Source organism: Hirundo rustica, chromosome 8 (genome assembly GCF_015227805.2).
Source record: "Hirundo rustica isolate bHirRus1 chromosome 8, bHirRus1.pri.v3, whole genome shotgun sequence".
NCBI lineage: Eukaryota > Metazoa > Chordata > Aves > Passeriformes > Hirundinidae > Hirundo > Hirundo rustica.
In genome coordinates this window covers 1,439,812-1,466,583 of record NC_053457.1, presented here as the reverse complement: position 1 = coordinate 1,466,583, position 26,772 = coordinate 1,439,812, and the positions used below count along the sequence as shown (strand labels likewise).

At 41.0% G+C, this 26,772-nt stretch overlaps 1 protein-coding gene across 4 annotated transcripts in view; it reads right to left on the bottom strand.

Annotated features, from left to right (window-relative positions):
• The window catches only part of MYPN (myopalladin), a 71,475-nt gene that overhangs the window by 11,046 nt on the left and 33,657 nt on the right, over positions 1-26,772 (bottom strand). For all 4 annotated transcript variants that reach the window (XM_040071084.2, XM_040071083.2, XM_040071082.2 and 1 more), the window contains 13 exons: positions 26,495-26,546; positions 24,225-24,372; positions 21,916-21,987; positions 21,537-21,678; positions 20,951-20,974; positions 18,839-18,955; positions 18,052-18,421; positions 15,378-15,959; positions 12,857-13,004; positions 2,773-2,994; positions 2,179-2,328; positions 1,264-1,343; positions 646-772 (listed from right to left, as the gene is read on the bottom strand). In XM_040071084.2, coding sequence (XP_039927018.1) covers positions 646-772; positions 1,264-1,343; positions 2,179-2,328; positions 2,773-2,994; positions 12,857-13,004; positions 15,378-15,959; positions 18,052-18,421; positions 18,839-18,955; positions 20,951-20,974; positions 21,537-21,678; positions 21,916-21,987; positions 24,225-24,372; positions 26,495-26,546 — 2,234 coding nt within the window. The remainder of the gene's footprint in view (positions 1-645; positions 773-1,263; positions 1,344-2,178; positions 2,329-2,772; positions 2,995-12,856; positions 13,005-15,377; positions 15,960-18,051; positions 18,422-18,838; positions 18,956-20,950; positions 20,975-21,536; positions 21,679-21,915; positions 21,988-24,224; positions 24,373-26,494; positions 26,547-26,772) is intronic.

Here is a 26,772-nt window from a genome sequence, read left to right as displayed (position 1 = left end):
CAGCACTGCCACCTCTGCTGCACTGCAGGGACATAGAGGGGCTACCAGAGTATGTTGGAGCAGATGATTCTCTTAAAGGTGTTCAATAACAGGATGTTCACTCTGTGTACTCTAAACTCTGACCACTCTTTCATGCCAGGATTTCAATCAGTAAATGGGGATGCTTCTGCCTCTGTGCATGCTGGGGAAGCATAAAATGAACTGGGCTCAGTTCCCTCTGTTCAGGGAGTATTAATCTTCAGTAATTCAGTCCAATACAAAGGGGACATTTGTTTGAACACAAAGCAATGTGCTGAATCCTCTCCTTCTCCCGGTTTTGTGCTATTCTGGATTATGTTCAAGAATCTTTTGGAATTTGTACTGGTAAAGGACACACTGAACATATCTAGTAATTTGAACAACCTTGTAAGTGAGCCGTCTGTTTCTGGGTTTTGTTTTCTATGTCCTTCATCCCATAGAATATTTGTTCAAAAGGAATCCCTGGAATCATCTCAGAGATAATGGCATTAAGAAATAGTTTTAAAAATGAAGCATTAAAACTTGAACGGAAAAATGTTTGTGCCTGCAATAAAGAACAAGAAAACACACAGCACTACACGTACAGACGTAGGGAAAGTGAGATTGAGCAGAGGAACCAGTTAATACCTTACAATCCAACCTACAGAGCCGCCCTTCATGTGCCACCATGTCACCTGGAGCCTGTAGGAAGTAAGGCCTGAAAAAGCGTTCTTGAACTGCCTCTTTGTCTCCTTCTGGCACCCGGGGTCGTGTTCTGCAACACAAAAAGCACCCGTGTGTGTTTGGAAGTCAAATTGGTTTTCCTAATGCTTAGAAAAAAGGGAAGAAATTGAGGAAGAGGATGGAGAGATAGCTTGAGTGACATAAAAGGGCAGAAAGAAATGGACTGATTGTAATTTAATTCTTGCATATTTTCCATTTAGAAAGATTATCAATTTAACTATATCGTGTAGTATCCTTAGATTCCCAAGCTGGCCTTTGCTGCTTTTTGCTTTTTTGGCAGAATTTCATTTTGCTAATCCATCCCTTGCCTTTGGCTCCACAACAACAAGTAATTGAAATCATACTTAAACTTCCCTGTATTTGAGGATGACCTTCCAAAACATAGAAGTGACCTGTTGGGAGGGAACTGCTGCTGTTATTTCCATTTTATGACTGAGAACTGAAGTTCAATGAATGCAGTGATTATTTTGGATGCCTTCAGTACAAAGCATAAAGAAGGTCTGCAGGACTTTTTTCTTTCACCTGTGAGGCTGAGTTGTTGATATTCGTCCCCGAAAAGGGACACTCTGAACCATCAGGTGTCCTGAACAACTGATCCTCCCCTGCAATTCACAATGGAAACAGAATTAATAGTGGGTTAATGGCTTACTTAATTTTAAAGTATAAATATCGAACACTTACAGTGCATTAGGATTCATTTTTATAAAGGAGCTGAACTATAATGAGAATACCACTTCCCCAAAGCAAATGCTGTTTGTTAGCCTGCAGCTGAGACAGGGTTTTCTCAAACTCTTCAGGCTGTGGCAATGCATTTAGCAGTGGCACCTGTCCCTGCTTATTTATTCATGCCACAGGTAATGTTTGCTAGTACCTCTCTACTGGCCTACTTTTAAATGCAGCCAAGTAGAGACTGAAAAAAAAAATTTTTTTTTTTTTTTAAAGGAACATTGAAACTGGAAAAAGTTGCCTGATGAAAGTACTTCTGAATAAACAGCTAAGCTAGCACATGGGGTCAAGGAGAATGCTGTAATTTGCAGATCCACATCGTTGCATCCTGGATAAAGAATATACTTGTGTTTGGTAACAGAGTTCCAAATTTGATGTAACTATTTGTTTGTTCCTGCTCCGTTCTTTCTGCCTGAAACATCATGTCTGTGTTGTCAGCACATCTCAAAAGGTACCTATCAGCAACTGAGAGTGGGAAGGAGGTAGGGCAGGAGTTACTGACATGAAAAGATTTCCATAGTGCTTTTGACTGCCTGTGTAATAGGGGAGTAGTTTCATCAGTCATCTTTACATCTTCTGTGCTCTGAAGCACCTATTTGTGATATAGTTACCACTTGATGTCAAAGTATGTGGCCTAATTTGTGTTTCTATTACTGTGTATTAGAAAAAGATGAAACAAGCATTTTTGTAAAAGAAAATAAAACACCTTACTTGTGGGTTTGCAGCCATAATCGTATAATTTCCATCATCATCATTACTAGCAGCTTCGATATGTAAAGAACATGTTCCGTCTTCCTCTCTGTTCATTTTGAAATGTGTGTTTTTCTTTGAAATCTGCTTGCCATCCTTGAACCAGTAGACCTGTAGTGATCAGACACACTCCCATGATTTAACAATGACTAGAGAAATAAGTTGAGCGATAGCTAATAAAATGTTAGAATATTATAAACTTTGCAGATCAGTTATAACGTGAAACAGAATGGTTCCAGGTCGAACTCAGGAAGCTGCATATCATAGCTGGGCCTGTCAGATTCTCTTTTCTTGGCTTTAGGCACATCACTGTTAGATCAGTTCTCATCTTTCTGAGAAGTTCTGGGGGTCATGCAGTTCTGTGACTCCTGGAGTCAGGTGTTTGGACCTCGAGGCCTGGTGCATGCTCAGGAGCAGATACTGTTATTTCAGAAAGGTGGGGAAAGGATTTGTTTGGGAGCTCTCTCCACAGAGCCCTGTGCTTAGGAGGGATGTACAGACACTAGTGGGGAGCTGGGGTTTGTTCCTTTACCAGTTACAATGAGAACGACGTACCTTGGGAACAGGTATTCCAACTATTTTGCAGGTGAATGTAATAGGGGATCCTTCCATGACCCGAAAATGCTTGAGTCTCTTATCAAAGATGGGAGCTATGTATTTGCCTGTAGGGATTTCCTCGTGTTGGACTTCATCGTCCGATTCATCCACCGGTGTCCGCTCAAGGCGAAATTCGATTTCATTCATCAGCCTCTGCTCAAAGCTTGAAATCCTGTACTCCTGCAGGGTAAGAGAGGCACAGGTGTGAGCAAAACCAGTCACGTCCTGGGATATTTGTAGCCATTGGCGCTTTACATTCTACCACAAGTGAAAATAAAAAAGCTCAAATTAACCTAGGGCGTCCTGAAACGGTGTGAATTTGGTTTGCGGGCACAGATACTGCATCGTGAGTCTGTGCAGTGTAGTGACACAGTTTTTTCAAAGGCAGCAAAAGAAATCAAACATGTAATTCCTCTAAGTCCCTGTCAAAAAGAATTATACTCTTGCACATTGTTGTTGAAATGAAATCATTAAAGCATACCAGATTTTTGAGGATTTTGTGTTCAAATATTAGTCACCTGCTAATTATAGAAATGAATGCTGTATATTTTAGTTCATACTTAAATAAGGAAAAATATACCTACTTAAAAAGAAAATTAGGAAGAAAGGGAAATATTTTCAGAGTAGTTAACTTCAGGTTAGACTTGGTCAGATTTCTAGCTGGTGTAACTGAGAATGCAAAAGATATTACATTGAACTTCTTAGAAGATTAAACAGATTATGCAATAAACCCAGCATATTCCTACATAAATGAACCTTTCCAGATAGTTTGATGTGATTATGAACTTTCTCCTGATCCCCTGAATTCAATTAGAAACGTCTCATCACTTAGCTGTTTTGCATGAGGAAATCTCCTGTCTAGACCAGGAGGCACTTGACCAAATGTCTCTTGCTGTGACTTGTGAAGCCTCAGACCAAGAGCCAGCTTCAGTTTGTGCCTCCAAACCAATGTTTGTCCTGGGCATGGTGGAGCACTACAGCCACTGGTGGACTTCTCGCTCTGCCCGCTGCACTGACACCCACACCTGCAAGAGCTCCTTGCTAAAGTCTTTACAAACTGTTGGGGGAAATCTTGTATTACATGTAGAAGACAAATCAGTTCGCTCAGACCTGGATTTGTGCGGGTTTTAAGCCCAGAGTTTGCATTCCTGCTTCTATTGAGAATGGAATTTCAGAAACCAACAAGTAGTAAATAAGGGTGTAGCGAGTCCTTAGGTATGTTCAGTTCTCACCTTGTCTGAAGTTTTATAGAAAGTTAAAGAACCAGCAGATATCCCAAAACCCTGGCAATTGCATCCTTGATTGTTTAGCCATTCCATCTTATTGCTGATTACGCTCTTAACCAACAGTTTCCAGGTAGTAGGGAGAAAAGATGGAGAGGCAGCAAAACATTTTAGCTGACAAACTCTTCTGCCTTCTTCAGGAGACCATGGAGACAGAAGTGTCCAAAAGTTTAGATATTACAGCAGAGTTTTGGGGAGACAGAGCTTTGTAAGGCTTGGGGGTGAGAGGAGGAAAATGTGGCAGCCACAAAGTGGAAAAAGCTGGAAATTGCTATGGTGGAAATAGCAATTACCCTGGAAATATCTGATTTTGGAACTGTAGTGGTAGATGTTGCGTGTTTTCATCTAAAACATCTGCGTTGGGGAGGTTGCTTGAAGGTTAGCTGTGCTAGGAAAAGGCAGCCAGCTTGGAGTAGGTAGGAAGGGAATTTGGTGGATGAATGGCCCTGGTCCCTTGCTCTCTGATGCTGCAGGGCCGTTCATTCCACACAGCTTCAGAGCAGTGCGGACAGCTGCAGGGTTCCGGGAGCGTTCTCAGGGAGCTGAGGTTGCTGAGTCTCCCCTCCAAGATCCCTTCCTGCCTTTAACAGCTGTCCCCACTGTGCTGTCTGACAGGTTCCTGCGAGCCCAGCCGTGCCGAGCAGGGCTCTGAGCTGGCCGCCGTGTCCCGGGGTGAGCGGTGCCGGAGGCCGGGAGCCGGGCACGCCATGGTACCTGCCACCTGTGCTGGGGAGCACCAAACGGCCTGAGAGAGTTTCACCTCCTGCAGCTTGCCTTCCCTCCTGCAGCAGTCTCAGCAAATGGCTTGGGAGATCAAATCTCGTCTCATTAAAGCCAGTGTAAAACTGGAGCTTCTCTGATTTCTCACCAACTGACCAGATCATTTTCCCATGTAGGTGACAAGAACTGGTTCTAGTGCTCCGGGGGAAAGTTAAGCAATCGGTGTTTTACCCTTGGTACTGAGAACAGCCTGTGTCTTTTTAGGAAGGCAGAATCATGTGAGAATCAGGGAGCGGCTACTGCAGCAGAGGGGAGTGATGGGGCTAGAGAGTCATTGCCATTACACTTCCAAGGCATCTCGTTAATGTGGAAGGTGTTGACTGCAGAGCAAAATGCTGCAGGGCAGAGTTAAATTTTGAAATATTGCGAGCTGATGGCACATTCCAGTATTGTTTATAGACAGCTGAGATTAGTTAGCAGTTTTTCATATGGATTTTTTTTCTAGAATCATTGCTGTCCAAAAGAAGTCATGGTATGTTATGAGAAATTAATAACGCAGGGTTGCTGTAGCCATGATGGCCTACAGATGAAATCAAATAATGCTGACAGAGACAATTAACATATTTTTTTTCCTCTATTCAAAAAAATGCAGATCTGTCTTCAGTGATCTAATCAACTAACATAAATAAATCTTAGAACAATCATTTTCAAGTTGTACGTAGCCAAATTAACCCTGTGTCAGCTTTAGTTCCAAAAAAATTTTCTGTGAATGCAGTGTATCATTTTTTCCCTGCCTGATGTGCTGAGGATATTAACTTCCTACAAACTGCTTCATTACGAAATATGGGCACTTTCTTCTTTTCAAAGGTCTGCTTGCAGGAGAAAATACAAGAGGAAAGAATGCCTTTCAGGGGACCCTTTGAAGTTAATCATGGACAGGTTTCTTTGCTGTGACCCTGCATGTATTTGCATACACAGAACGAGGTACAAAAGTAGCACTTTGTGAAAACAAAAGCATTTTGCTGCACCAGCAGCACCAGGTTGTTACTGCTGGCAGCTGCTTCCCTGCCCATGGAAGCCCCAAGTGTCCTTGTACAAATGCAAATCTCTGGCAGGGAGCTGTGCAGGCTGACTGCAGGAGTTTGCTCATTTGAAGGAGTTATATTGAAAAGTACATTTTAAATTAGAAAACATTGAAGTCAGGGTTCCCACAGCCCCCGTTTCCTGTGTGTTGCTCTTATACTTTTGCTTTTCTAAACGTGTTCTGTGTGCATATATAGGCTTGTATAAATTTACAACCAAACCAACAAGACCAAGTTAACTTTGCTGTGAAAATTTGAATGCCAGCATTCAGAGGCTGAAGGTGTTACACCAAGCTTCTTGTAAAGAACAGAAATCTCTGAAATAAGTGAGAATACACTTCTGAATGCAGAGTATAATCTTGGAGGTTTTTTGCTTGTTTGGTATGTTTTCTTTTAGCATTAGCAAGAACAGAAAGGAGTTGTTAATATGGCTTTCTGAAGAACTGCTTTTATCACAGAAGCCATAAGCCTATTTCTGAACGTGATTACAAAAGTGGTGTAGGGCAAAGTGTTGCTGTTGTGGTTCAGACAAGTGTTTCGTAAAGTGTCACACAAAGAACAAGCCCATGTAGCCATGGGGTTCAATGTTAAAACTAGGCTGCAGTTCAGCTTCCTGAGGAGACTGAGGGAAAGAGTACAAAGGTTCAAGCCCTGGGCTGGAGTCAAAAATGTAGCATTGCAGCTCCTTTTTTGGCGGCTTTCCTAGAACATGCAACTTTTACAGGCAGTAATTCACACACTTGTTCAATACAAGTAGTCAGATATTTAAAATTATTATATCTACCAGCTAAAAATTCAAGCTCCTGTTTAGTGGTGCCATGCTCTGTACAAAGTATAATGCATCTATAATTGTATATATTTATATAAGCTGAATAGATCGCAGCTTTGGAAACCTGCCTATTTCTTCCACATCTAATGCGCATTGTTTAGTGTGCACGGTGTGCAAAAGGGGAGTAGGCAGTGGTGCTTGTATTAATATTGTCACAGTGTAGTTTGAAGGGTGAAAGACTTTAAACTGGCCAAAGCAAGGCCAGGAAATGTGCAGAATATGTATCTGAAGTGGTTCTGTACTGTTCTAGTGGAACTCTGTGGCAGATAGAGAAGTGAAATGCAGCTTTCCTTCTGCTTGCCTTTGCTCTGCTTTGGCAATATTGCTGTAGGCTGCTGGTGGGTGGCTCCACTTTGTCCTGCACAACAAAATCTTGTCTCAATGCCAGTCTTGCTAAAAGTGCGGGTTCACACCATTTTGTCTCTGTGATGGATCTGTTTGGCTCCATCACCATCATTTTTGACAATCTGAGAGCACAGCACCCTTCAGGGCTATTACCTGCATTTTACTTGTGGGAAATTGAGGCCTAAAGAAGCCCACAGACCTGTTAAGGTAACACAAAAGATCTGTGACAGAGCAGAGAGTTGGATCATGGTCTCCTAAATCTTGTCAAGTAATTTAACTCCTGGGCCTTTCTGCTACCTGGGAACATTTTTGGCATAGAAGGGGAATTGCATAGTGTTGTAATTCCTGTTAGATTCTAAGCACCTTTGTGTAAGAATACAAATTCTAAAATCCTGCATCTGTTGTAGTTCCCAAATTTGTAGAAGGATTCAGATCTTAGTGAATATACATGCTAGCAGTTAGTAGAAGCATCAAAATAATCTGATGTTAGCATAGTAACTCATGGAAATTACCACAAACAGAAAAGCTAGGGGAGCTCTACTCGAATGCTGATTCTCATGCACTATATAAAAACAATTCTGTTGCCAACTTAATGCCAGCGCTAGACAAATTTCCCAATTTAATCCCAGTTTTGTAACTTTTTGCAGAATTATTCTAAATCCATGTAACAGTTTATCTAAGAAAGTGGCATATATTGCATCTCAGCATCTGTTTCCAAGCTGTAACACTCCTTAGCTGCACAGTCTAATGCAGGCTACTCTGAAACCTCCTGCTGGTTTGGATTCTCTCTCCTCTCCCTGTTCCCCTCTCAGCAGTGGGAATCAAAAGGCAGCAGATCCAATGTGCAGGCTTTTCTCCATGTGTCATGTCCTATGAAGAGGTACCACGGGGCAGTTTATTTCCTGCTGATGAGTTATACGGGGCACTGACATAGCACTAGGCATGAATCTCATGCCTACCCAACCACAAACCATGAAGAGCGTAGTCACTGGCTAGCCAGACAGCGTTCAAAATAGAGTTCAGAGTGGTTAAGCAAGAAGGAAATGGAGCAGAGGGCAAATGGAGTTGCCATCTCCAATTCCCACAGACTTAGCAGCTGGAGTGTGTGTGCAAGCACGAAGAGCTCAGCTTCCCTCTGATGTGATGAGCTCTGCAACCCGGGATCCCTACCATGAAAACCTTTGGGTACTTTCTTATTGATTAGATCTAGGTCTGGAGAGGACAGCCACAAGTGGTTGTTCCACTGTCCATTGCCACAATTACGGGGAGTTTATCCATATTAATATCAATTTGTCTTGGTCAGGTTCTTAATCTCTTTTCATTTCTAGTACAGAGCAGACAAGCTTCCATGAGGAGTCTTTGTGGTCAAATTCCCATCCCTAGTCTAAAATTGCCTACATTTGCTGACCTTTGAGAGATTATGTGAAGCTTGATTTTGAGCCAGATTTTTGGAGTGATTGAATGAAGTGTAATTTTTGTGCCCTGGGAGCAGAGTTCTGGGTGATTCGTGGGCCTTTCTGAGACTGAGGGCTCAGTATGGGAACTGCAAGGAGATGGTTCTGTGTGATCAGTGTTGAGCTGTTACTGGTGTCAGGGCCTGTGTGATGAGTTGGGATCTGTATATGGCTTTGGCTTTTAGTGATCTCAAAGCTTTTGGACAAACCCTGCATCTCTTCTGCTCTGAAATTTCTTAGCAAGTATTCTCTAGCAAAGGTAAAGAATATTCGTGTGAGGGCTGTGCATAATTTTCTAAACAGCCGTAGGTTTTTTCTTTGTCCTAAAAATAAGGCTGCTATCTGAGTCTTACATAAGACACAACCAATCAGCACTGCCACATGATATTCTTCATAGTAAATGACACAGATATGTGAGCACAGTTTGTGGTTCTTATAACCAAATTGATAAACCAGGCCCCGGTATTTAACTCTGCTTCCCTTTATTATTGCATGGGTAATTAATTTAGTTTTATTACTGTACAGGATTTGAGGTTTCTTTACCTCATTTTTCTATTTTATATTATTTGTATAACAAAATGTTGAGGAGATAATATCATTAAATTCTAAGTTTTGCCTGTGAAGCTGAATTTCCACTGTTGACAGAGGAAATATTTATAGATTCATTTATATTGGTGAAGGCTGTGAGTGCTTTCAAATACCAGGGGAAAAGAATTAGTTTCCATTGCATATTTGTTTTTCCATTTGCCAAAGTTTCCATCTTTCCTTTTCTCCCTACACATCCTTTTGTTTCTATGTGACACATTCCAGCTGAACAGTACTGAGGTATTTTACTTGTAGGGCAGGTGAAAGGCCAATGGACTAGATGGGCAGATTTTGGGAAGTGGAGGTAACGCTGACTGTGCTCTCTTTCATCAAGGGGTGCAGTTACCTGACACTCACTGAGCTTATGAGACTTGGACGCTTGGTCTCACAGCATTTCAATCTTGGTCTCCAAGAGAAAACTCCAAGCTTGGTGCCAATAAAACATTCTGGGGGTGAAGGGGAATGGATGGGGATCTTCTTTGTCCTTCTTGTCCTCTTTCACTTTGCAGAGATACTGAAACATCCGCTATAGCAAGGACAAGAATGCAGATGGGTTTTGTCCTAATTTCTGAGCAGTAGAGAGATTCTCTTTTCATTTTTCTGTCTCAATCTGTCTCTGTTCCTTTCTTCCATCACAACCTGGAAGAAAAAATTCTAACAGCTTCCTCAGACCCTAATTATTGAGCTGAAATGCTTTTTGTAATGTCCTGCTAATTGAGGGCCTGTTCTTGGTGCCTGAAAGTCTTTTAAGTTTTATTCTTGGAGCAGGAGAAGGTGGTTTTCTACCACCTAGCTAGCTTTTCTAACTTTTCTAACTTTTCTAGCTTTTCTAGCTCAGATCACCTGTTCCAGAAGCTGTTCTGAAAGGTGTAATTTCCAGATCTAGCTTTTCTAGCTCAGATCACCTGTTCCAGAAGCTGTTCTGAAAGGTGGAATTTCCAGATCTAGCTTTTCTAGCTCAGATCACCTGTTCCAGAAGCTGTTCTGAAAGGTGAAATTTCGAGATTTTTCTCCTCCTGTTAAAGAATGCTGAATTATTTGAGCAACCTGGAACAGCACCAACACGACATGTACCCACTGGCAAGGAGTGAAGCCTGTCCTTATGGGAGTTCAGAGTTATGAATTCGATTGTCTTAAAGCCAAGGAAGACACTGAGTCAAGTCTCCTCTCTCCTGGGATTTGTCCTAACATCTTCCTGTGATTGCATAAAGCCATTCGTGCACCTTTGTTTGAAAGAACTGAGCAAATCCGGCTGAAGATGTTTGGGTGTAACTGAATCACTTGTTTTTTCAGCACTCTTAATTGTGATATTTCACCTGGCATTAGAGCTTGCCACCGTCTGCAGAAATGACGGGTATGACATTTTTTTTCTGGCAAAAATGACAGCTTGTTATTGCATGCACTTGATCAAAGTTGCAGTTAGAATCTTGGCAAAGTCATATTTGTATTTCTGTCAGCACCTCCCGGTCATCATGGCTGTAGAAGCCCAGAGACTAATCTGTCTCATGCAGCATCAGCAAAATTCCCAACTGTGTTCTGATCCCGGATTTCTTTATTGTTGGTGATGAATGATGTACTGGATGAAACAGAAGGAGTACATCTGGATTATCAGATATCACGCTGAGTGCATAATGCTGACACTTAGGAAAATCTCATCTTGTGAGCTAAACATTTTTCATATGGAAGTCAATTTTAGCTAATAAATAGAGCACCAGAATGCAAATCCCTCCTGTTCATTACTGCCCTTTATGTAGTAATACAAGACAATGCCAGGACTTTAAGGCACAGGCTTGTCATCTGCAGCGTTTGCTCTGGATGATCCCTGCGTGCTCTGCAGATATTGGAAATGAGAATGAACTCTCCTGTTGAAATGTGGGGTCCCAGTACAATGCTCTAAGTAAAAATACACCAGAGGACACATTTTACGAGAAGGAATTTTTAAAATAGCATGTAGACAACACAAGGAAACCAACATTTGAGATTCTTACTGGGTGCTGTACTCCATTATGCGGTGATTTCTCACACAGAGGAGACTTGCATTTGTATTTATGAGAGAGTAAGCCCTTCCCTACCATTACAATAATTGATTTAATACAGATATATTACGTATGGAATGAAAATGTCTCCTTTTTAATTCTGTGTTAACTGTGAGAGGAAAAAACAGGACAAAATATATGGGTGTGAATTTAGCACTCCTGCATACTATTCTCATGATGCTGATTGTTCTATAGAGTGTAAAGCAATAGGAATTTTGGAAAATACTCTTCATCAGTACTGTTTCATCTGTTGAAATAATCACTGCCTTCACTGAGGAGAAGACTCAGGCTTGAATTTGCTGGAGTAGACTTTTCTCAGATGAGTTAAATCAGAAGGGATTAAAGTTGGGAATTGAGAGGAAAATGAGGAAACTTTTATTGATTTTAATTCATTGCCACTGGCATTCAAATGACTGTAACAATTAGGGAAGTGCCAGCTTTGAACTTATTCAGTGTTTGAGGAATTTGAGAATCAAGATTTAGGCTTGGTCTCATACAGAATAGCAAATAAGTGTATAAATAACTTTTGTTGTCAGCAGATAACTTTGACACTAGTAGTGATCATTGTTTCTAAAGGGGTTATCTTGCAGTTAACTCCGAAGACTGACTGGTATTTCACAGTAGCTCTCTAAATAATTTGTCTTACTAGCATAGTGAGTACAAATTGTAACACTTGTGATTCATCTGCAAAACGTTCTGCTTGCCAGTTGTTTTACTCAAAGTGCTTTGGCAGCGTGGTCTGCCAGAAAGAAAGGTCACCAGCAAAATTAAAAACCCCCAGGGATTACACTGCAGTTGTCCACAAAGGGGACTTTGCTCCAGAGCCTCGGTGGTGTTTTGCTTCTCTCTGCATGTTCTCTGTCAGAAGGGCTGACGGATGTTGGGAAAAGTTCTTGGGTTGATGAGAGATGAGGGCATTTGCTGCATCAAGCCTGAACTGGTGGGACAGCTATGGAGGGCTCCATGGGGAAGGGGAGAGAAGAATAATCACCTGCAGGCAGAGCAGCTAGCTGAGTGTGTCCTACTGTTTTTTGAGGGTGCTGGAACCCGATTGACAGTCCTTTTGACCTCTAGATACTATTAAATTTTTTATTTCTTCTTTAGTTTCATAGACAGTGTGCAGATCCAGTGCATTTATTGATTCCAGTTAAGAGTGAACAGATACTTTGTCCCTTGAACTTTATAAAAGGTTTTTTATTTTGCTAAATTCTTATAATAAAGTTCCCCAAGAAGTCCCTGTCAATTCATGTAAGTTTGGAAATTTGGAGAAATAGGTTTAGTGCTAAGAAATTGAAAGCCCATTTCCGTTTGAACCAAAAGAAAAACAAAAACCTTATCCTAAACTGTTTTGTTACTCTTTGCTTTAAAACGTAGCATATGAATGCGTGTGTGCGATGAATTGAGCAACTTGTAAAGCAGAAAAGCAAAACCCAATGTCCAGAAGCTTCCATGAAAATAAAGAAGTTTTACATTCGTACCAGCCTTTGATATGATCGGAAATGAAAAATGCTGCTCAGTCACAAAGTAAATTTTCTACAGCTGCATCCCTCATGCTTTCTGTTTAAAGCTTCAATTTGCTATTCCAAACCAGTACTCACAGGAAAGCTCCTCCTGCAAAGCAGTGTAGCAGCTCACCCTTTTTCCCCACATCATCATATATCTCTTGTTCACAAGTGAATTTTTTTTAAATAACACTGGATTTTCTTACCTGCTGACCACTTTGTTGATTAGCATCCTCTCTGAAATGCAGTTTTCTTTCCAGGTCCTTTACAAGTGCAACTTTGTTTTCCCGAATAGAGTCTTCTGTTGCTAATGGCAGAGGCTTCAGGTTTTTCTTTGTTAATCCCTGGGTTGGGCTATGAAAAGAAAATTCTGATACTAACATGCAGCAACTGGTATATATATATTTTGTCACCTGTATGATATGATATGATATGATATGATATGATATGATATGATATGATATGATATGATGGAACCTATTATTTATTTACATAGAAGCCAAAGCACAATAGAGGATGTGATTATTTTTGGTACTATCTTAATGAGGCATCCCATGCAGTAGAAATTAAAAACTCACATCTTAAAGGAAATAAGGATTGTAATTCCACAATAAGCATCTAAGCTCCATTTATATTTATCCTGCAATAATGATGTCACAGTAAATGCTAAAGAAAAGAGTGTAGGTGTTACCTTAGGTGTGCAATGTGTACATTTGATTGCTATCAAGCAATAATTTAAAAGTTAATACAATTTCTCATTGATCTTTATCTCACATCTTCATTGTTCATTTACTCTTTCCATGAATTTTACTTCTTCAATTTCTCTCACCCTTTTATGACACCTAACATCAATAGTTTTTGTTTGTTTGTTTGTTTGTTTGTTTGTTGTTTTGTTTTTGGGGTTTTTGTGGTTTTGTTTTGTTTTTTATTTTACAGATGTAGTCTGTTTAATTTTAGTAAGGTTTGAAAATAGTTAAATTCTTAAATAAGACTGTCAGGAGGCTGTGAGAGTGCAGTGCTGGAGCACAGCAGCAGGACACTCCTAGGGAGTGTGCAATATTCTGGTAGTTTACTAGAACAGGTGCTGGGATCTTGATAACAGGCTCTAGGTAAAGATGTAACTGGTGATAGCTTTGAAGGTATCATGCTTGTGTTGTTCTGCAGACACTGAGCTCTCACTCCTTTTGTGGCCAGAATTCCTGTCATTGATAATGCTGAAAAGGGAAGCTGAAGCTTCAATAGGTGTTTACAGATTATCACAGATACTGTGATAATATTCAGGTTCCTTCCTGACCTTTTGTGCCCTGCTGAGACTCTCCCATGCAGAGGTCAAGATTTCAATTTCGGCAAAAGGAGCACTAGCTGTGAGGGAATTCAGGTCTGGGCTGGGACCCAGGAAAGCTGAAATGAAGAAAACACATTTAACTGGTTGTCTTCCTGGCAGGCATGTTGTGATGACTTGTGTGGCCATGCCTGTGCAGCAAGGAGAAAAAGGAAAGTGCATTTCAGAGGTCATGTCATTAAGGCAAAGAGAAAAGCCCTTAGCACTTGTGCCCCAACTCTGAAGGGGTGGAAGGGGACTGGTGACAGCTGCAGCTGATTTTTGCTTGCTCTTGCAGCACTGTGGAAGCAGACCAAAGGCTGGAGCTGGCTCAAGTGGAAACCTTCACTGTGACCTTATAGCTTTATGCTGTGTGCCTGATCAGGATGCTGGGGCTGGGAATACCTCCAGGCACATGCCATGGGGTGATGGCAATTATGTGGCTGTACTGGGCAACTGGGAGGTGTGTGAGTAGCAGTGCAGTACTGGTTCGAAGGCAGGATTCTTGGCACACAGACTGGTGAATGCTAGAGACATGGGGACACATTGCTCTCTTGTCATAGCAGATTGGTAGATGTCATATCAGCAGGATAGTCAGGAGATTGTGACTTGCTGATGGCTATCACTACCTTGAACTGTACCATTGATAAAAGGGGAAGATATTCCTTACTTTGTGCAGGATTTGGAATTCTATGGGTAAAGAATGGTATCAATGTACAGGTGCTACTAACACAAAGTTCACATAGTCCACAAAAGGGAAGTTCACTTCAACTCCACCAGTTAAGAGACTCTTAAGGCCACCACCTTGCCAGTACATCATCATCCTTATTTGCTTGTATCACGGTAGCTATTTTGTCATAGAAATCATGCTGGCTGTTAATTGAAGTATTTATGTGCAAACCATTAACTCTCCTGAGATTTTCTGTGGGACTTCAAATGTAGAAAGTACTGCAACCAGAAAAATACTTTTACATAAGTTATTTCTTAGATTCACCTGGAATTAAAAAAACACCCTGCAGTATAAGGTACCTTTAAAATTTCACTTGTTGCTTACAATAGGTATGAATGTTTTTATACCTGGTGTTAGCAAAGAGTCTTGGAGTGATTTATCCTGCAAGCTCATGAAACCTCTCTTCTCACACTAGTACAGTCTTACGAATCTCTGAGCCCCCACATTCTTGTGTATCTGTTTGTACGCTCACATTTCTTCATCTCGAATTCTGTCTTATTACAGAAGGCATTATCCCTTCTTTCTTAACTGGATGTAAAGGATAGATTAAATGACCGGAATATATGAATAACTTGCATTTCAGTGACTCCCCCACCTGAACACCTGAACAGAAATACATCCTGGTTTCCTTTGAGTCTTTGTCCCTGCTTCTGTGCATGTGCTGTGTGGTACTTACGTGGCCGGTGTGCTTCTGGGCAGCCCCATGGCGTTGGTGGATGGCGCGGTGGGAAGCGAAGGGAGAACGGCGCTAAGGAAAGCGACGGGATTCTGGATCCGTCCAGTTGGGGAGAGGGGAGCGGGAGTCACCGTCTGTGCCTGGAACTGTTTTACACTGCACGTGGAGAGCGTTAACGGGGGCACCACGGATTCTTTAGGGCTCGGCAGAGACTGTTCGCTTTTACTTGTAAACCCTCCTGACGGCCTTGATGGGGCGGGTGGAGGATTTCCTAGGAAGTTTTCCACGTTTGTTCTCTGAGTTGCCTGAGGGATGCTGCTGAACGTGACCGAGGAGCTGGCAGAGGGGCTGGCCGGCGGGGGCGTTGGTGGTGGCAGGAGCTGCTTGGGGCGGCTGTAGCCGAAGGCTTGTGAGGCAGAGGCCGAGCTTTGCTTGTACAGGCTTGAGGTGGACTGCTGGTAGAAGGAAGTAGCAGAATTCACCAAAGTGGTGTTGAATGAGAGCTCTCTTAGAGACGCCTGATGCACCTGCTGTTGTTCAAGCAAGACCTGGTTGTGGAGCTGTTTTAACTGGCTCTGATCGCTGCACAGAAAATAAAGATGAACAGAACTGGTTATGAACCCCGAATGAGCCAGTAGGCTGTGTTTCCCTACATGAATTCAGAGAGGAAAATTCCATGTCCTGTGATACAGTAAGAGATGAGAATCTGCTACATGACATATTCTCTAACATTATGAGAAGAGCATAGTATTAGTCTGCTACTAAAATAACCTTTTTCTTCATCTCCCCTTCTTTGCCAGAGGCACCAAAGCTTTTTGTCTGCAAATTATTTAACTGAGGATAATTCTTACATTTGAGCATGTGAAATAGAAATCTTACTCAAAGATATTTAAGGGATAGCATTGTCAAAGTACAACACATTGTCTTAGTACCTCTTTGCTTGTGTAACTAAGAGTGAGATTTGGTGTATCATAATTTAAATGAGTGTTTGTAAGCCAGGTTGCATTATTTGCCTCCTGCTGAAGTGGGTTTTGAAACCAGCACTTTGGCTGATAAAGCTTTGTAATAATCCACCATAGGAGATATTACCAATGTAGTTTAGGTGGTGTTGACTTTCAGTGACAGGCAGGAGTGGGTAATTCAGAGAGGACTTGCTTTCCATGCAGTTGTTATTTTTCTAGATGCTATCTACTAGATATTTTTTCAGGGCTTTTTTACTTTCCAATTAAGGAAAATCCTTTTGCCTGGTCAAGTGGTTTATTTAATTATTATGTATATGGAAATACAGCACATGAAAAACAGGAGAGCTTTTCCCTTTCCAAAACCAGAACAGACATAGAGGATACAGAAAATGATTGTGTAATAAACTATGGAATATTAAATAACTTCTGATAAAAAGTGGAAAATGTAGATGTAGAGACCAATCACAACTGCTCCTGACAAAGCAAATACATACTCAACATAATTTGGTTTTAGTTAAAAGACTTAGCTTCTACAATGTGCTGAACAAAAATCACATTAAAGGCAGATAAAGGTGGCAATTTCAAGCTTTCATAAAGTAGAATGTTAGAGAGTTAGTAGTTGTGTGGGCCTGATTTTGTACCCTTCATATATACCTCTGCATAATAAAGCAATCCTTTGTAACATGGCTTTTTTGGGAGGGGAAGCTGTGAGAAATTCTGCTTTATGCAAGTATTGGGTACTTAAAAACTGCTTCTTTCCCCCCCTTAAACTCACTATAGCTCAGAAGGTATGTAGGGCTATGAATGTGGGCTTCACAAATTAAAACCATGTGCACCACGGTTCCTCTGCTACAAGGAATGTAAGTTCTGTCTTCTTGTAATGTTTATGCTACGAAGTTACATCCTTGCTTAAGAGTGCCAGTGAATTACTTTATAAAGTCCTTCCTGAGCCCTTAGGTAAAGTTTCTGCCTATTTAAGAAACTAAATGAAGGTGTTTGCATGCTTTTTTGTTAAATAATGTGTGTGAGGTTGGAAAAATGCTGAAAATACTTTTCTTAATAAACTGCAGTGTGAATTCCATAAATTGAAAAATTTTAAAAAAGAAGAAAACTACATTACTTTTTCAAATTTCCCCTTGAGCTCCCAGTGCGCCAATCACGCAGGTGCTTTCTAGTGCAAGTGGTTTCACGTTATCAAGCATTTCTAAGTATTTTATCTGTTTTAGGAGACGTTTGTGGGACATACAAGTCATGGGGCACAGCCTTTGGGATGACAGTTGCTGGCTGGTTGCCAGTCTGTACTTTGTGTAAGACTGAGTATGCCTGCTCTGGGCAGTATTTTGTACCCAGAATCCAGTGAGAGATGTTTGAAGAACCTGTTTCTATTTTGCCTGCATAAGATCAATGTTCTTCACCTTTTGATTGCAGTAGAAAACTGCATGGAATCGTGGAATTAATCGTGGAATTAATAACATTTCAAAGGGAAAACCTTTTCATTTTTAAATTGGAGATCACTTTTCCTGAGAGTTATATATAGAAAAAATAATCTAGTGCTGGAGAATTTGTTTTCCAAGATTATGGTTAATTAGGCCAATGCCATGTCATCTTTTTATTCTGCATTCGAGTTTTTGCTCTAGTGCAATAGTGTCGTGGTCAATAAATAGTAAATAATATCAGTGATGTTCCTGAGAACTAGACTTCTGTTTACTTACAGCTTTGGTTTAGCCAGTACTGGGGGAGGTTCCTTGGATGGTGATGTTGGCTCTGGTATTTTCATTGGCTGCCCATTTATCTTCTCTGGGAAATGGTTGGGTCTGATTTGGTTTGTGGTGCCAGGTCCATCCTCTGAGGATGATTCACTTCCTTTCTCATCTTCAGGCAGCTTGAAGTGGACACGGAGCCCGACCTTGGAACTGGACCTGGGTTCGTTATGGTTCACAAGAACACCTTCGAGTTTAGCTTTGGGTGTTTGATTTGCTCTGTGACTGGGAGGAGTTTGTGGGGGAGCCTGGTGCTCCGTAGCAACAAAGTCGATGGAGCTCGTTGTGTGAAGGGCAGCAGCATTACTGCTGTCTTCAGGTGCTGAAAGAAGAAAGATCAAACCTTTGGGATATGTAAATGCCAGAAAACATAATGAAATGAAATCACAGAAGTTACAAAAACTCACTCTGATGTCCAGAGCTGTTGCACTGAGTTGTTTGACCTTGTTTGTTTAAGAACAAATTCTCTTGGAAAAGGAATATTGTAAAGGTAGAGGGGAAAAGGGACACTTCTGGTTTGGAAAATCAATCAGTGGTCTTCAGCCACATCCCTAGTGAATTACTCCACTACATCTTTGAAATAGAAACTTTTTTTCTTCCCCAGAGAATTCTCACACTTTTTAGTTATGAAGAGCATTGCCAGAACTTGAGCTGCATTGGAGTCAGCAGTACACAGCACAAATCACAGCCTGCTCTGCTTGTATTTACTAGGGAGCTAAGGGCCCAAATGAGCTCTTACCTTTGACAGTCAGGCGAGCTATACTGGACACTGTGCCATATTTATTGCTTGCAGTGCAGGTGAAACTGCCAGAATCTTCTGAAAATACTTCAGCAATAACGAGAGTACAAATCTCCTCTGCAAAGCATCAGAGCAGGGTTAGTACTTGAAGTAAACTTGCAGTGAGCAAACACACAGAATGCTGACTGCCTTTGGGGAGATTTTCTTAAGGCCTTGCACCTTGCTCAGTTTATTTCTAGTTTCATCAGTATTGTCAATTTTGGCAGCCTTTGTGTGCAGCACCTGTTATCAGCATTGTCTGCAGCAACTGGTACCCTCTGTGTTCCAGCATGAAAGCAAAGAACAGGTGTCAGCAGTGTGTGGAAAACATTAGAAAATGTTTTCCTGACACATGAAGTACAGACTTAAAAAAACTCAAAATTTAATTTGGAAAGATATATAGTGTACTCCAATCTCTCAGCTCACTAAAATTTTTATTTTTATCTCTGCAGATTGAAAGATTAATTAAAATTGACTGGGAACAATTCAAGTGGAGTCATTCTGTAAAGGGGAGAAGTATAAAACACATATGTATAGACTGTTTTCAAAAATACAAGTGTAGATTTGCAGATAGAGGGGATTGTGCTGCTAACTGTGCTTACAGAAAGTTGTCTTTTGATGTCTTTGTGAAGATTACCAATAGGCACCAAAAATATGCTAGCAAAATTGTACTAGGAAAAATTACATTCCATATGGAAAAGTCAGTCTGAGTTTATGACATTTCTGCCTGACCAATATCTGCTATATCTGGGCAGCAGTGCCAGCTAATAAATGCCTATCATGATGGGACTTGAAGGCTTTTGGTTTGGCTGTGTAGCTGAGAGGAGCGGGGACAGTAAGATCTAAAGTGAATTGAAATGTGGGCTGATAAAATTTCTTCACCTACTCAGTGACTGTTTTTCTAGAAGTTTACAGTAAACTTTCCTAAAACTCCACAGGATAAATATCTATGAGTACTTTTGCAGAAGGCCATAACACACTTAAACTTGATTGTTTCATGCCATCACCAAGGAAAACCTAATAGCAACAAAGAGATTGTTTGCTGTCAACTATAGGAGAATACCGGTTTATTATAGTAGTATGATAACAGAACTAGTTTAAGGCATTACAGTATCCAGTTTATTGTGCTGGGATCTGCCAACCACTGCGTGCATGGAAATCCAGATTCCTTCTGAATGAGCAGCAGGTGATGAGGCTGTGACAACTGCACCCAGCTGATTATCCCCTAAAAACTGCTTCACATTACTCAGCAGTGATGCCACTGGACCGTAACAGAACAGTGTCGGTGGCTTCTGGCAGAAGCTCCATTTTTTTCATTCCTGAATCTCTTTCAAAGAGATTTTTTTCAAAACTCTTTTTGGAGTAAAAACATCTCGATTAGGGCAAGGAGAATACAAAAGTTTATATTCCATAAGAATTAATAATCCTTTGGTAATTTTCCATCTTGAGAGGGGCAGCTTCATCTTTTTAATGGCAAAAAGCATAATGAGGAGAGTGAAACTCTCATGGAGAAATAATCAAAGCTATAAGGCTTCTCTGCTCCAACCCTGTGAAGTAGTGTACATTCTGCCCTGATCCTTGGTATCAGCAGATCCTGCCACATTTACAGGATTTGCTGATATCAGGGGTGGAACACCTGATGTGGTACTCTCACATTACGCTGCAAGGGAGCACAGGGAATGGCTGACATGGCTAAATACCTGATGCAATGTTCCCTAACTGGTAAACGAGATAAAAATAGCTCAGGTCTTCCTCATCTTGTGTACTTCAGGACCTCAGATGTACAGGGGATCCTCATACATTAATTTTATTAATTTTTAGCTCATTTAGCTCCCGAGTTAAAAGCGAGTCGAAGCAGAATGGAAACACTTTCTTCAAAAGAGACTGAATTAATTCAATTTACATGTTTGCGGAACAGTCTACAGTGAAATGTACGTCACTATAGCTATAGAACATGGGGAAAAGAATAAATTACATTAATTAAATAATGAAGTTTTAATAGTTAATATTTTGTGAGGTTAAATCACCACGTTTATGTAATGAAAAAATTATGAGCCTTTTGATGATCCTCACCTGGTTCAGCCATAGATCGTGGTTCTAAAGGGAAGAAGAGCAGAATTATTAGATTGAGTATAGTTATTTTTGCCAGTATTTATTTTTCTTTAAGCACTAAATATAGTTTGACCTTCTAAATATGATGGAATGCTCTTTTTGATCCAATTTTCTGTTTCAGAGAGGTGAAGACAGCCAGGCCTTTTACTCAGTGGTATGTCAAAGCCACTGAACAATATGAACACTATTGGGAACTTGGGAATAGGGAATAAATTCTCCAAGTAGTTGTTTTTGGGTTTTTTTTCTCCAGTACTGGCACAATTTTATTTTGTCTTGAAGACAATTTCTGAAACTCTGACCCACATGAAATCAAGATATGATGAACCATTGTTTCATTTAGGTTTTGTTTAGTGTGGTATTTAAGGAATTTCTGTTGAATTTTCACAGTTTTAGCATTTCAGCAACTTAGAGAAAATTGCAAATGTTCTGACTGCATTTGAAAATTAAAATGACAGTTGTAATAAGGAATTCGCAGTGTTGCTATGTTAGAAATTTTGTTGCTTGCCTATATTTTATTAGACACAATCTTTTCACACAAGAAACATACTTTTCTGCAATATCCTAAAATCTGGAGAGTCTTCTATCAGTGTTCCTTCTCTATACCATTCAACCTTTGGGGAAGGAGCTCCTTTCACCCGACATTCGAAAACAACAAGCTGCCCCTCAGAAGCTGAAATATCCTGTAACATCTAATAGAGAAGATGAATAGACAGTCAGTAAATGCCTTAATGGTCTGGAAGTAATACTGATTTTACTGATTTCAGCAAGATTTAATAAAGCCACTTAAACCCTTCAGTGGCTTAGGAAAAGCATCTCTCTCTCTCTCTCTCTTTTTTTTTTTTTTTTTTTGAGAGAGCTAATTTTTAATTATCTCTCTTCAGAGTTATCTGCCCTCTACTTTTCAAATATGTCATAGAAGAAATTACCTTTGTAAATACAGGAGCTGCAATTATAGGTCTTCCATCCAGTCCTTGCAAGTAGTTAGTAGGGCTTTGAGCCTGCAGATCGCAAAACATCACAAGAAGATATTTAGGTGTACAGACATTATTTTTTCATATACAAGAAAAATGTGCTTTTGGAATGACATAAAAGAGATTTTGGTTGCTGAAGTCCAAAGCAAAATACCTAATGCAATGAACAGAAATTCTGTTGTGGACAACTGCTGGGGATCTTCTTGGATGGGATAACAGCAAAGAGGCTGTTATGACTTTATTGCCTTACTCAGTTAATCATGGCAAAAAAAGCTTTAGCACAGTGTATTGTAACATCTTTTCTTTATACTTCAATAAGGCAAATATATGTTGGTCCATATGCTTGGTCACAGCCCTCTTTTAAAAACTCTTACTTACGAAATAGTTAGTCACGTGTGACTGCTGCTATAATTCTTCTCTGCCAAAACCAAATCTTTTACAGAGGTGGGATATCAACCTGTTGATCCTACTCAGTGAAAACAGAATGGAATTGTGTTCCTCCTGGAAAACTTTGTAATATGGATTGAGTATTTAATACAGTCTTTTATTTTACTGCGGTAGGAGTTGCCCCAGAACAGCAGAATTTATGATTCCGTGTCTCAGGAAATAACCAAATCACATAGATGGTGTCTTATAAGCCAACAAAATTTAAAAGTAGTGATTTTTGAAGTAACTATTACCCTGAAGCATCTTCTCTCAAAATGGCAAAGTGTTGCAGAGGCTTACTTCTATTCTTATTGTAATCAAAAGTACACGTGCATTAGTTCACCTGTTCAGTATCTGTTTATTAGTTACCACCTAATTCTGTAAGTTTGGAAAGGCACTGTAAAGCCAGAAACTCAGAAGCTTTTTGAACTTTACAGTTTTGAGTATGGCTCCTCTTTCCTATCAGGAAAGAATTCACAGCTGTGAATATGCTGTCAGTTTGCAACAAAAACTACTCCAAATGCGTGGTGATGTTAATTAGAAGCTCTTTGATAAGGGTAGTAAAATGTTATGTGGCAAACAAGCTTATCTACATATAAAGTAAACATAGTAATGAAACTGCTTAAAATAAGTTTCATTGAAAGGAAAGGATTTTAAGTGAACTCTGTAGCGAGGGGGAGGAAAACATGCTAGGCTGGAAAGTGGAGGAGCCAGTCTGCGATGAGGAGAGGCCGGGAAAGTGACTCGCACATCCAGGTGCCCTTCCATGTCTGAGCTGCTGGAATGCACCAGGATCCATCCCGTGCAGCCCCATGGCTGCTGGAATGCACCAGGATCCATCCCGTGCAGCCCCATGGCTGCTGGAATGCACCAGGATCCATCCCGTGCAGTCCCATAGGTGCTGGAATGCACCAGGATCCATCCCGTGCAGTCCCATGGCTGCTGGAATGCACCAGGATCCATCCCGTGCAGTCCCATAGGTGCTGGAATGCACCAGGATCCATCCCGTGCAGCCCCATAGGTGCTGGAATGCACCAGGATCCATCCCGTGCAGTCCCATAGGTGCTGGAATGCACCAGGATCCATCCCGTGCAGTCCCATAGGTGCTGGAATGCACCAGGATCCATCCCGTGCAGTCCCATGGCTGCTGGAATGCACCAGGATCCATCCCGTGCAGCCCCATGGCTGCTGGAATGCACCAGGATCCATCCCGTGCAGTCCCATGGCTGCTGGAATGCACCAGGATCCATCCCGTGCAGCCCCATGGCTGCTGGAATGCACCAGGATCCATCCCGTGCAGTCCCATAGGTGCTGGAATGCACCAGGATCCATCCCGTGCAGCCCCATAGGTGCTGGAATGCACCAGGATCCATCCCGTGCAGTCCCATAGGTGCTGGAATGCACCAGGATCCATCCCGTGCAGCCCCATGGCTGCTGGAATGCACCAGGATCCATCCCGTGCAGCCCCATGGCTGCTGGAATGCACCAGGATCCATCCCGTGCAGCCCCATGGCTGCTGGAATGCACCAGGATCCATCCCGTGCAGTCCCATGGCTGCTGGAATGCACCAGGATCCATCCTGTGCAGTCCCATAGGTGCTGGAATGCTCCTCCTGCAGCTGGGGGAGGAAGGTGCGCTGTCCTTGGCCAGGTGCTCCAGGTCGCCTTGGAGGCAGGGCCTCTCCTCTGTGGACTGTATGGCTGCCAGGCTAAAAGCTGAAGTTCAGCAGCAAAGCAAATGCTAGAAAATTTGGGGTTCTCAGTCGCAAACTGTAGAAGAAACACTTTATTAAGAATGAGCTTGCTTTTAGTCACTGAAATTCAGCATAGTGTTCCTACCTGGTTCACTGGAGTTGACACAGCCTGGACAGGTACAGACACAGGCTGAACCACAGCTGGTGGCGCCTTGGAGGTTTCTTGATGCTTGGTTGCAGTTCTGACAGCAGGAGATGCTGCATTCACAGAGGTGTTGGCTGCCTTTGGTTTGCTGTGAAATATTAACCAAGAACAAGTTCTCTAACTCGAAGCTAGAGCTGTCTGTGTGTCCCTAAGTCTGTCTCAGTTACATGTCAACCCCAGCCTCACTTCTGGAACTGAATTCCTCTTGATCTCAGCTGATCTGTACTCCTAGGTAAAACTGCATTTTGTAAGTCAGCCTCCATATCTGGCCGCTTTAAGATCTCCTACTTGGTTCAGCCACACCAAATGCAATAAATGGCCTGGATGAACCCAACTGTGGCTGGTAGCAGCTCAGAGCAGTGTGAGAAAGCAATGCTGGTTTCACAGAGGAAACACTCTGTGAAGTTTCTATTTTCTGAAGTTTGCTGCTAGTTTCTATTTTCTTACTCAGTTAATCATGGCAGTTAATCTATTTTCTGAAGAGCTGGGCCGCTAAAGTAACGAAAATACCATGGTTTGCTTGGATACAGATTGAATAATTAATTGCTGAAAAATAAAAAAGAGACATGCTTTCTGACCAACATATCATCAAGTTTGCTGGTCTACGGATCAACACCTCTTCATGTTGTGGTTGTTTATATATGGAAATACAAGAGTTGACCCTTTTTCTTTTTATTGCTGGGTGAAATAATGCAGACAGTGAAGAGCTGGTCTTTTCATTCAGTTTGAGGTCCCCCCAGGAAAGCTAGCCTTCAAAGCAGAGGGAGCTTTACTCAGAGTGAAGGTACAACTGTTGTGATCACTGGTTTCTCTTCTGAACTTCCTGTAGCACCTGTTCTCACATTAACTCCCTTTAGTTACAGGTGTTCACATTCATGTTCAGACAGCTGGAAGCTAAGCAAAACTGAAGACACACTATACCCAAACCTGGTCTGTCATTGTGATCATTTGAGGACATCTGACTGTGCTGTCAGAGCAGCGTTCTGAGAAAAAGATTACCTCACACCTTGATGAGGTGAGTGATTTACAGATGCCATCAAGTGGTCAGGATCATGGTCAACCCTACATTGACATCTAATGAGATAAATGTGAAAAGAAAAAAAAAAAAAAGAATTAAAAAAAAAAAAAAAAGCCTGTGACATTTGGACAAGTCTGAGCCAGAATGGAAAGCTTCACAATTCATCCCACACCAATCAGCAGTACTTCCTGTTTGAGACTTTCTTAACCTTAAGTTCCAGGAACCCCCTACCATTTATCCAAGTCCATAAAGCAATTCCATCTGGAGCCCGTTACGACTTCGATGTGTAAATCGCATACAGCAGGATTTGCTGTCAGCCTGAGGCCTTCAGCAAATACACTGCAAACATCTTCTCTTTGCATTTTAGAAACTGGCATTTGTAATGAGTATAATTCTCCTTACTGATGGAAAAAAACCAACAGGGTGCATAAGTCTGATTAAGGCTTCTTTGATCAAGCACTGGTTGCTTTTGATGTTGAATCTGTGCATACAACAAAATCAAAGACTGATTATTTTAGTTTTCAACCAGTCCAACTCCCTTTCTAGTTAATAGAAGGACTTTGATTCTGAAAGAATTTTAACAGCATTGGGTCTGGTTCTAAATCACCAGGGGATAGATTTTATTTAGGAAAAATAAATGAATGAATGAATAAATATTTCCCTGATTTTAGATTACATCTCTCATATTTTCTTTTTATAATTAAGTAGTCTTTTATACCATCATTTCAGTTCACTCTAGTGCATGTCTATTAATTTCTTTATCTTAAATCTAAATAATCTATCTACTATATTCTGCCAAAATCTTTGTGTATTTTCATGTGAGAAATTGTACTACATTCTTTGTCCAGGTCAGACACTTAAATCAGCATTTAAGCTGCATCTAGTCAACTGGCTTTTGTTTCAGTAAATTAATTTTAGAATTTCAGTCTTTATGGTAACATCTTTTTTCTTGTATTAGTATTTAATATTAAAAATTCAATTCTTAATCTGAAGTTGAGGACACAAAAGCAAACAAATGTTCGCTCCATACTATTTGTAAAGCAAACAAACAAGCACACAGAGTTCAACCCAACCAATCCAAACTAATCCTAAACAGAATGATAATGTGTTGGAAGCTGCAAACTGAAATGTCTGCACTTGTGGGATTTTTAACTGTAAGAAATATGGAGAATGTAACTGATTTTAAACTTACTGATCCATTTCGTCTTTGATGATTTCACCTTCAGAGTCAGAGGAAGAGATGCCTATGAAAGAAAAAAAAAATCATTTAGCAGAGGGGGTTTTGAGTCCCCCTATGAATGATACAAACCTTTATTCAGATTTCCTATAGACCACTCTATGGATATGTATTATAAAGCTGTGTCCAGACAAAATAGTTCCATACTGTGCAAGGTGCAGAACTGCTGTTGAGATACGGCAGATTTGGGAGGAGGTGCAATTGAAGTAAGGAGAACAACATCCAAGAGTGAA